The following is an 11,550-nucleotide window of genomic DNA, read 5'->3' on the forward strand; positions in this document are numbered from 1 at the left end:
CCAGGTAGGTAGTGTCAGAACTGAACTGAGTTCTTGGACACCCAAGTTGGTGTCCAGAGAACTGGGGAGGTAGTGCTGGGAAAAAAAATGCATATTTGGTGTCAAGAGGGAAAAACCTCTCAAGAGATCACTGTCCTTCACTGACTAATGTCCAGTGTTGCATGTTTTTGTCCATCTTTTGATTGTTTCAGACAGGAAGGTAAATCAGTCCCTGTTACTCCATCTTGGTCTAAAGTGGAAATCCTCAAATCCAAGTCTTCTTAACCACCACTCCCCAGGTCTCCTGTACCTACTGCCATCAAGGGGGCTCATACTGGAATCGTCTGATTCCGTGTCTGATTCCATGTCTGACTCACGAAACCCAAGGCGAAGCAAAAGTTTATCTGTGTCATCAAGTCCTTGCACAGAGGCCTGGCCCACTGGAGAGTCTCAGGAAATGGTGCTGGATGGCCACATGCTTGTACACAAGCCCTGGTTCAAAATCTAAGGTGCTCCAATGCCAGGAAGAAAGGCCAAGGCTTTATACCAGGACATCAGGAAAAAAATCAAAATTCTTCACTAGCCAGGAGATGTGGGGAGTTGGTCTTCCCCTAATGACAGTAAAAGGACAGCCCAAGCAAGAGCCCAGAATAGGAAGTGCTTTGATAAAAGGGACAAATGCTCTGGGAAACTGAAACTTGCAGTTTCAAATACTCCTTTGTTTCATCATTCTCTGAGAACCTAAATATTTTTCTAGTTGGTAAAAGGGGAATTTCCTAGGAATCTCTTCAAAAGATAGGAGATTAATAATATTGGTCTTACAAGTTTTTACTTAATTTTAGATAATTTCATTCCATCATCCCTCAGTTTAAAAATCCCTCAAATAACATTAACACTTGGAAACAAGCTTTTCTCTCTCTCTTTTTTTTTTTAATGAAGGATGGGAGAAAACACCGATAGTTCTATCCTGACTACCCTAGCCATAACCATATCTTGATGCCCAGAAATGGTACATAAAGTGTGAAGAATAAATCAATTCCTAGACACATTTTACAGGACTTTCCTAAATTAGGTCATGACAACTTTAAAGGTCAAATAAAGGCAAAAACACTTTCATTCTAAGTACTTAGGCATCATATAGCTTCTTGCAGTGAGCTCTGAAACTTCCCCGTCAACAATGAAGCTCACACTCAAAGACTTAGATGAGAAACTAAAAGGGAAAAGGAACTGTCACGTAGGTAAAATTAAGAAAAGCATGACTCTGCCCATCACTAAAGGACATTGAGGGCCAGGTTTAAAATCCTGCTGTGTTTTTCAAAGAGCAAGAGAAGGTAGCTTGACAGATGTAATATTCCCCTTCCATAAAGGAGGCTCTCACCAAAGACCCCGATCCACCACAGTACAGGAAATTCGAGCAAACATATTTTCACCAGGAGAGTCTCAAACACAGCAATAATTATGTCACTCTCCTGCTTCAAATCCTTCTAGAAGTCTGCAATGTCCACAGAATTAAATTAAAAAAAAAAAACAAAACCCATTACTATGGTGTACAATTATGAGTTCTTCATAACCTGTAAACCTACGTACCACAAGAACCTGTTCTCTTCCCACACGGCATATGTTCTTGTCCAGAGTTTCCCAAGGTTTGTAGGTCAGTTAAGTTTGGACACGGAAGATTAAACAGAGTTTAAAAGGATTCCTTACTGTAGGGCCCCTCCAAGCTTTTAATTTGTTGATGTGCACCATCCAGCTCCCAGAATTTCCCGTGAACACCTCACTGGAGCAGCCGCTTCAAACCCTGCCTCTTCTCTAAATGCCACCCTCTTAAGTCTTCCTTCTTCTACACATCAGGAAGGTACTGCTTCTCTACTCACTGTCTTCCCTCTTACTGCCCTTCCCCCCTCAGCTCCTAGGGATCTGGCTTCTGCCTCTGTCAGGCCACACACTGCAGTTCTCGAAATGTGGCACCTCGTCTTGGGTCCCTTCACCAGTGCACCCAGAGCCCCTCCCACACCTTTCCCCACCCCTCTCGACTTAGCTGACTACTTCTTTTGAAAATTAAAAATACAGAAAGACAAAAACATAGAATAAAAAACAAATACTTAAATTCCTGTTAATCAATCAGAAGGACAACCATTAGACTATGCTGACAATGCCATGTTTAAGTCTTTTTTTAAATAAAAGAACAAAACAGGGTAACGATGAAGTATCCTTTGATTTCTACTGACAAAACGATCCCACTCCTCCTCTCCCCAAAGGCAAGCACCTTACGGTGTACTGCACATCCTTCTAGAATCCACTTTTATATTTTTACACACAGATGTATGTATTCATGAACAATAAAGATCGTGAAGTTTTACAAAAACACTTAGCACAATGACATCATACAACAGGTATAATTTATCAACTTTCTTTTTCACTCAACAAGATCTACCCATACTGACACTCACTCAATAAGATCTACCAATATTGATTTCACTGATCTATCAGAATGGATCCTCTTGCTTCTACCGCTACCTCCAGTTATTGAAACCAGGTCCTGTCTCTAAGTGCTCTGCATGTGTTATCTTATTTACCCCTCCCAACAACCCACTGAGAAGATGCTCCCAATGCCCACAGCTGGCACAGGGCAGGGATGGCACTTCACCAATTTGGCCAAGTCCAAGGCTGTGCCCTTCACCCCTGTGCTAAGGTGCCCTCTTCCTATCAATAGCCAATGCAGCGCCTTCCATGCCAGGTGTTTTGTATGTATTATGTCTCTTAATCCTCTGAATCACCCCAGGTGTGAAGTACAAATAATTATCCTCATTATAGAGATGATGCAACTTGGACTGGAGAAGGTGCTAGAGCTTTGGTGTGAACCATGACTATCCAGCTTCAGAGTCCAAGTTCTTAGCCACTGGGCTAAATGTCAGATTTACTTTAAAAAAAATAAAAAGTTGAAGATGAGATGAGAAAGGTGGGCTGGCACGAGATGGTGAGAGACTTGAACGCCCAGGTCAGCAATATCGGTTGACTGGGTACATGGTATTCGTCCAGTGTCACTAGCCCCTGATCACACGGTGGCAGAGCAGCCTGGGAACAGGGAAACGATACTCACGGTCATGGACCTTATAGCAGTGCTTCTGCAAGCGCTGCACGTCCCACTCCTCCAGCACGCCGTGAGTCATCAGCAGCTGGAGGAATCGCCGGTGGACATCAGTCATGACGCCCATTCTCCTCGTGCTGCCCTGCATGGATGGAGGAACTGAAAAAAGAAGCAAAGGCAATCCAGTCACGTCTGAGCACACCAAAAGCAACGTTCCACGGTCCGTTCCAATTTACATTAACAGATAAAAGTGTGTTATGGTTTTTAAAATCTAGTTCATCACAATGAATAGTACAAAGACGAAAAGGACACGAGTCAGGGGTGAGGCAAATTAGTACTGGGCAGTGCTGAGAAGTGTGGACTCTGGAAGCAGCCAGAAAGCCTGGATTCACAGGCGGCTCCACCACGGAGGTGTGTGAAACGGGGACACTTAACCTCCACGTGCTTCAGTTTCTGATCTGTTAAGTGAGAATTGTGATAGAAACGTCTTCCCTAGAATTACTATGAGGATTAAATGAGTAAATACACATAAAAGCCTATAACAACTATAAATGGAGTATAACCTTTAAAAATTGTGAATCACTCTGTTGTACACCTGAAACTTATATAATATTGTATATCAACTATACCTCAATAAAAAAATACATATAAGAGCATGGTAACAGACTAGACACTAAAAAAAAATTTTAGCTATTTTTACTAGTAGACACTTCTGGGTCTGAAACTTGGCTCAGCCTCCTACCAGATCTATGGCCTGGGATAAATTTAGCTGAGGCCCCATTTCTCACTATAAAATCAGAATAACTTTCACTGCTTAGAGAACTACCAGTAAACACTTAATAAATGCTAGTTTCCTTCCCCTTTCCCAAACCACTAATAAAACAACTGTCATGCTAGGACTGCAGGGTGTTTTTCAAAATCTCCTGCTCTCTACTAAAATGCTATCTTTCCACAAACCACAAAGATCAGAGCTGATAAAAGGACTGCACAAGCCCTGATCAAAAAGCCTGCCCCTGCCACAGAGAGGTGGCGCAGTGCAGCGGCTAAGACCTCAGGGTGAGAACTAGACAGGTGGCTTTGAGACCTGTGCCTGCCAGACCCGCCTGATCTTAAGAATCACCTAATCTGCGTATTAAAAAATGCAGATCCCCAGGTCTTTTCTGGAGGTTATGACTGCAGAGGGGCTTGAAATTCTGAGGTTTTAACATCCACTTCAGGTGATGCCATGATCTTATAAGAAAGTCGCTGTTACCTTAGGCAAATATAACACAGACACATTTTTAGCTAATATGCTTCATCTCAGTCTTTTCTTCTATAAAATGGGGATAATACGATCTTTAAAGAATAAGATGCAGTTTAAATGAGATATGACTAGCACGGGTTTGCCAAGAACTAGCACTAGGAGATACGCAAGAAGGCTAGTTCCTGTTCTTTTTAAACGGCATCATCAGCTGGGCCTCAGAGCTGGGAAGATGCACCATCTCATGACCAGCTTCTCTGACTGCCTGCTAGCTCTCCTCGAGAATATCTCACCAGCATCTCAACCTCAACCAATCCCAAACCAGACTCATCTTCTCCTTCCTCGACCCCTTCCTCCCCGCGAGTCCTCTCCGAGAATCATCTGGTTTGGGTGGTACAGTCCACGCAGACATACAGACACCACAGACCTGAGCATCAAACCCTGATCCTGCTCTCCTCTGAGGCTGACGAGATCCAGCCAGCCCCCAAGTCCTGCCACGTCTACTTCCTATCACTAGGATCAGATACCTTCATTCATCCATTCTAGTTTTAGGTATTGAGTACCCCTTATTTGCCAGTGATTGTTCCAGACACAAGAACAGAATATGCTGGGCTGAGGAATTTGGACTTTTATCCTAGAAACTCTGGAGATTCATGCTTTCCAAACTAAGGGTCTTTAAGTAGATGATAGAGCCAGGCTGTTAAACCAGATCAAAAACTTGTCAAATTGAATAATTAATAAAACCTAGCTACATGACATAGCAGTTACTTCTAAAACATAAGAATGCCAAAAAATTTACAGTAAAAGCATAGGAAAATATACACTCTGTGAACTAACCAAAAGAGAGCTGGTGTGGCTATATTAATATGACACAAAATAGACTTTAAGGCAGAAAGCATTACTAGAGATAAGGATGGTCCCCATAAAATGATAAAAAGATTCAGTTCCAAAGAAGCCATAACAATTTTAAGTATTTAAGCACATAATAACAGAACCTCAAAACAGTTAACAGACCTATGAAAATAAACATACAAATCCATAACCATAGTGGGAGATTCTAACATATCCCTCTCCATCATTGATAAATGAACAAAAAAATGTGTGTATAGAGAAGATTTGTAAAACACAACGAAAAGCTTAATGTGATGGACATGCATAAAACATTGTACTCAACAGCCACAGAATACACAATCTTCAAGCATACCTGGAACAGTTTTGCAAATTGCCACATATGGGTCAGAAAGTAAGTCTTAGCAAACTGTAAAAGACTGGTCTCATACAGAACATGTTCTCTGACTGCAATGCAATAAAGGTGGGAACCAGAAACAGAAAGAAAAGTAGAAAAACTGTTTAAAATTTAAGAAACACACTCCTAAATAATCCTTTATCAAAGATGAATTGTTAATGGAAATCAGAAAATATTTTGAACTGAAAATAAAATATTACACATAGAAATTGGTGGGAGGCAACTAAAACAGTAGAGAGAAATTAATAGCCTTAAATGTTTATATATATATATTTTTTTGGGAGGGGGGTGTGAAAATTAGTGAGTTAGACATCCATCTGAAGAAGCTACAAAAATAATAACAGCAAACTAAATCCAAAGAACGTTAAAGAAAGAAAATAATAAAGACCAGAAATTAATGAAATAGAAAATAAGTGCATATCTGAAAAGATCAATAAAACCAAAATTATTCTTTGAAAACACTTAATAAAAGTGACAAACCTCTGACAAGATTTTCCAAGAGAGAGAAAACTTATAAATAAATAATATTTGGAATGAAAAAGGGAAACTAATTGCAGACACAAACATTTTAAAAAGATATTATAGACAACTTAAAATAATCTGTATTTTAAATGTGTACAAAGTCACAGGAAATTCATTCAAAACTGACTAAAGATAATTTAAAAACCTAAACAATTTCATAACCATTAAAGACATTTTATGGGAAATTTATCTTCCCACAAAGAACACTTCAGGTCCCAATGGATTTATCAAGAAATCCTACCAAACATTCTAGAAACAAATCATTTCAAATGTTACATAAACTATCCCAGAGCCAGAAAAAGAACAAACCATCCCCAAAGCATCTGATGAGGCTGACATAAGTTGGGCACTGAAACCTAACAAAGACTTCAAAAGAAGGTAAAATGAAAATCCGTTATCTTTCATGAACATAGCAAAATGTTAACACACCGAATCTAGCAATGTAAAAAGGACGATATATTGTGTGGTTTATACCAGCAATGGTTAAACATCTGAAAGTCCATCAAATGTCATATGTCATAAAAAGAAAAGAAATTGAGTTATTTGCAGTGAGGTGGATGGACCTAGAGTCTATCATAGAGTGAAGTAAGTCAGAAAGAGAAAAACAAATACCGTATGCTAACACATATATATGGAATCTAAAAAACAAACAAAAAAAATGGTCACGAAGAAACCTAGGGGCAAGACGGGGATAAAGACGCAGACCTACTAGAGAATGGACTTGAGGACACGGGGAGGGGGAAGGGTAAGCTGGGACGAAGTGAGAGAGTGGCATGGACATATATACACTACCAAATGTAAAATAGACAGCTAGTGGGAAGCAGCTGCATAGCACAGGGAGATCAGCTCGGTGCTTTGTGACCACCTAGAGGGGTGGGATAGGGAGGGTGGGAGGGAGGGAGACTCAAGAGGGAGGGGATATGGGGATATATGTATATGTATAACTGATTCACTTTGTTATAAAGCAGAAACTAACAAACCATTGTAAAGCAATTACACTCCAATAAAGATGTTTAAAAAAAAATGTCATATGTCAATAATATCTCAATAAAGCTGTGGCAGGAGAGAAAAACCAATCAGTGTGAGCCACCACATTAATAGAAAGGAGAAAAAGCATACAATCATCTTAATAGATGCAGAAAATATAGTTGATAAAATTCAACATTTGTTCATACTAAAAACTCTTTAACAAACTTGGAATAGAAGGAAACTTCTACAAAAACCCACAGCACACATAACACTTAAGGATGAAATGTTCAAAGCAATCACTTTAAAATCCAAATTGATCCAATGCAATTGAATCAATACAATTCCAATCAAAATCCTCACAGGCTTTGTGTACATGTCTGTGTGTGATTTGACAAGATGGTTCTAAAATTTACATAGAAAATGTAAAGACAAAGCAGCAAAGACATTCTTAGAGAAGATAAAGGCAGGAGGACTTGTCCTACCAGGTACCACGACTTATTATACAGGTAGAGTAATGAATAAAGGGTGATAATGGTACAGAAATGGACAAATAAGGCCAATGGAACAGAACAGACAACTAAGAAATAGAAATGTATACATATATGGATACTTGATATGTTGAAGAAATGGAACTCCAGATCAAAGCAGACTTTTCAATGAAAGGTGCCAGAACAACCCATTATTCATATGTGAAAAAAAATAAAACTAGACCCTTACTTCACATTATGCACAAAACTCAATTCTTGAGGATTAAGGTCATACGAAAGGAAACACAATAAAACTTTTAGACAACAATATAGGAGTATATCTTTATGACCCAAAGGTAGGGAAAGCAGAATTTCTTTAAAAGATATGAAAAGTACAAACCATAAAAGAATATACTGATAAATCCAATTTTGTTAAAATTAAGATCCTCTGTTCATCAAAAATACAGAAAGTGGGGGAGAGAGAGACAGAGACAGAGAGAGACAGAGAGACAAAAGACAAGCTCAAACTGGAAGGTATCTGAAACACATTTAAGACACACACAAAAAATTCAGAATATATAAAGAAATCTTACAAATCAGTAAGGGGAAGGCAATGTAAGAGAAAAATGAGCAAGAGAAAATTTATGAAGAGAATGCACAAATGACTAATAAATACATAAAGAAATGTTCAATGTCATCAGGCAAATGAGTATTAAAACCATAGTGATTATGTCTTACCTGTCACCAGAAAGGCATAAATTCTTAAGAATGGCTGAGGCTGAAACTTTCATCCACTGCTGGTAGAGTATAAGCCCTTATAACCACTTCAGACATTGATTTGATATCACTAAAAATCTGATATCCCCAGAAATCTACTATTAGGTATATACCTTACAGAAACTTCCACATTTACCCCAGGAAGTATGTTTATGAAGCATGATGTAATAGCAAAAATCTGGCAACAGTATAAGTGCCAATCAACTGAAGAACACCTACATAAAGACTTTATAATCATACCATGGAATTCAAAACAGCAATGAAGTAGAGCTACTCATAGTAACATGGATGCATCTCATAAATGTAATGTTATGTGCAAAAATCAAGTCACACAAAATATATATTCGGATCCCATTTATATAAAATCTAAAAACTAGCAAAACCATACACTGCATTCATGAGAGATACATAGATACTAAAAAGTACAAGGAAAAACAAGGGAATGATAACACAATATTTAGGGCAGTAGTTATCTTTAGGGAGGGAAGAAAAGGATTCAGTGGAGGCTTTGAGGATATGACAATGTACTACTATTTCTTAACTTGGTGGTGTGTGAATGGGTGTTCACTGTGCTTTTGTTCTTCAAACTTATATCACACATTTTTATAGGTGGGTAACTTATCTTAATAAAAAAAAAAAGAAAATTATATAAGTATGTTAAGGAACAGCCAAAATAAATGTTAATAAGAAGGAGGTATAGAACAGTATACAATGCTATAATTTGGGGAAAAGGGGTGGGAAAATGAGGATGAAAGATACATATAGGCTTGTTTATGCAGAGAAGTCAGTTGTCTCTATGAAAGGAGGGTGTATCACCATTCAAATAATTTAAAAATAGAAATGTTTGTGGAATAAGCAAATCTCAAACATAACTATCTGTGCCAAGTGCTAGACACAGTATTAATGTTTCACATTCACAGTCTCATTTCATCCTCCCCAGAGCCTTATGAGGAAAGCATTACTGACCCCATTTTACAGATGAGGAAACTGAGGCTGAAAGGGCACAAGGCGACACAGCGTTAGTAATGGAGACAGGGAAGTGACCATACAAAAAGCAGGGTGAGGAACTGTGGCAGCCTCAGTCCGAATTAGTGAGAAATATGAGTGAACGATAAAATTATGATCCAGGTCCCTTATCTGCAATTCTCAAATCTCGAAAGTTCTCAAAACTAATCTTCTAAGTTTGAAAACCTGATCTGACCTAAGGTGAGACTATTTATGGTTGATGTTTACCCCCTTCGCGTAAATACGCACATATTTAGCTGTGAGAAAAGTAATGTATTTGATCACAAGACATTGCCCCAGACCCCGTTGAAGATATGACAGAACATATAATATATGCTCCATATTACCTTTCGAAAATTCGAGAAATTCGGGATTCTGAACACATCCAGCCTCAGGGCTTTAAAATAAGAGGCTGTGGACATGTACAAAGTAAGAAGTTCTGTACCCAAAATAGAGGGGAAGCACAGAGACCGGCGAGACTAAGAGGGTGGTCAGTGAAGGCCCTATTTTACGTATTCAGTTTAGACAGAATTTTGTATTTTGCTTTTTCAACTAATATTATGATTTAAAGTATTTTTTCACCTAATATTACGTTTTTAAAATGTCTGTCTGCGTGTGATGGACTAGCTTCCGGTCTACCTAGCTCTGCCGCCCCTCTCGGGGCCTCAGTTTCCCCATCAGGAATTGAGAAGCCCCAGCCCCCGGGCCCCGGAGCCACACTGCGGCACAGCACGCGGACCGACCCCCGGTGCCTGACCCCCACCGGCCGTCCGCCCCTCGCCTTCCTGAGCGGCCCTCTTCCTTCCCTGTCAGCCTCGCGCCCCCGCGCCCCCATTACCCACCGCAGCGCCCAAGCGCAGCCCACACTGCCGGCGGCGAAGGCAAAAAGGCGGGCTCGGCCCCCCCCCTCGGGGCGGGGCGAGCGCGGACGCGGCGCTCCCATTGGTGATTGTAGCAGATTTGTCCCTCCCACCGGGTGACTCACTTCCTGTTCTCCAGCCCGCGCCGTTGCCTTGGAGTCGCGGGATCCGTCAGTTAGGGCGGGAGTTAGCGCATCCAAGCGGCCCTCGGTACCTTATGGGAAAGGGCTTCCGCTTCTCGTTCTCCGCCTCCCGCTCCGCAGTGGCACCGCGCGGCCCAAGAGGGGGAAGAGCAAGAGTGCAGTGTGCCCTCCTCAATGGGCGCGATTCCCATTCCCAGGACAAGTTAGTGCCCTGTCCCGGGCCTCAGTTTTCCCATCTGTAGAACTTACAGTGTGGCCTCATGGTCAAGAAAGAGGCCTCTGTTGTCTCATAGCGCGCGCTAGAATCCTGACTCTGTCGCTTACTAGTTGCCAGATCTCGGGCAAGTCACGGAGCTGCACTGAGCCTCAGGTTCTTCTTCTGTCTAGTAGGGATAATAATAGTCCCTATGAAATAGTGTGTTTGTGAGGTTTTAAGAGATAATGGCACATGGAAGTGCTAATTAAATGTTAGCTACTGTCCTACCTGGGCACTGTTGTGAGAAGTAAATGAAGTTATTAACAGAGGTGAACAGACTGTTTTGCGTCTCCAGGGCACTCATTTTACAAACGTTTGTATTCCAGTCCCTGCTCTGAGAGCTGGTCGTGCAGTCTAGCAGGGGCAACAGGTAACAGGTAACTAATTATAGACCAGTAGAAAGTGCAAGTGTCTATCCCTGTGATGATATCTTCAAGTCCCTACTTGGCCGGTTACCACTCCTGTGGTCTTGGACAACTTCTCAATCTCTCTGGTCCTCAGTTTTCTCATCTACTGCGGGAGGAAACCAGCAGAGTACTGTGGTTAAAAACTTGAGCTCTGGAGCTGGACTGTCTGGATTTGAAACCTGGTTCTTAAACTCAAAATCTCTGAGACCCAGGGCAAAGTACTGAAGCTCTCTGCCTCAGTTTGCTCCCTCTATAAAGCAGGATAATAATAGCACTTTGTTGATAGGATTGTTGTGAAGATTGAATGAGTTAATACATGCAAACCACTCAGAGGTGTGTCTGGCACATAGTAAATCCTCAATAAATGTGAACTTCCATTACTAATAAAGTACCTTATAAATTGTCCTAGGGGCAGTCGAATAAGAAAAGAACAGCCCTAATGAGACCATCCATGTTTTATTTACTCTGCACAGTTTTGGCAAACTTTCAATTCATAATCTATATTTAAAGTTGAGGCATTTCACGTAAAACCCTAGGGTATCTGACAGCTCTTGAAAAATGGGGCAATGTAGTGACAATCAGCCAGCATTC

At 40.6% G+C, this 11,550-nt stretch overlaps 1 protein-coding gene across 4 annotated transcripts in view; it reads right to left on the reverse strand.

Moving 5' to 3' along the window:
• NSMCE1 (NSE1 homolog, SMC5-SMC6 complex component) overlaps positions 1-10,205 on the reverse strand; it is a 37,294-nt gene extending 27,089 nt beyond the window's left edge. The window contains exons 1-2 of one of the 4 annotated variants that reach the window (XM_082362612.1): positions 10,136-10,205; positions 3,080-3,226 (exon numbers count right to left, since the gene is read on the reverse strand). In XM_082362612.1, coding sequence (XP_082218738.1) covers positions 3,080-3,215 — 136 coding nt within the window. In that variant the 5' untranslated portion in view covers positions 3,216-3,226; positions 10,136-10,205. Of the gene's footprint in view, positions 1-3,079; positions 3,227-8,249; positions 8,271-9,640; positions 9,659-10,135 lie in introns of those variants that run through there. The other 3 variants (XM_082362607.1, XM_082362609.1, XM_082362608.1) reach the window with 3 other exon arrangements.
• Positions 10,206-11,550: the final 1,345 nt, after the last annotated feature.

Source organism: Balaenoptera borealis (assembly GCF_965194805.1).
Source record: "Balaenoptera borealis genome assembly, chromosome: 16".
Lineage (NCBI taxonomy): Eukaryota > Metazoa > Chordata > Mammalia > Artiodactyla > Balaenopteridae > Balaenoptera > Balaenoptera borealis.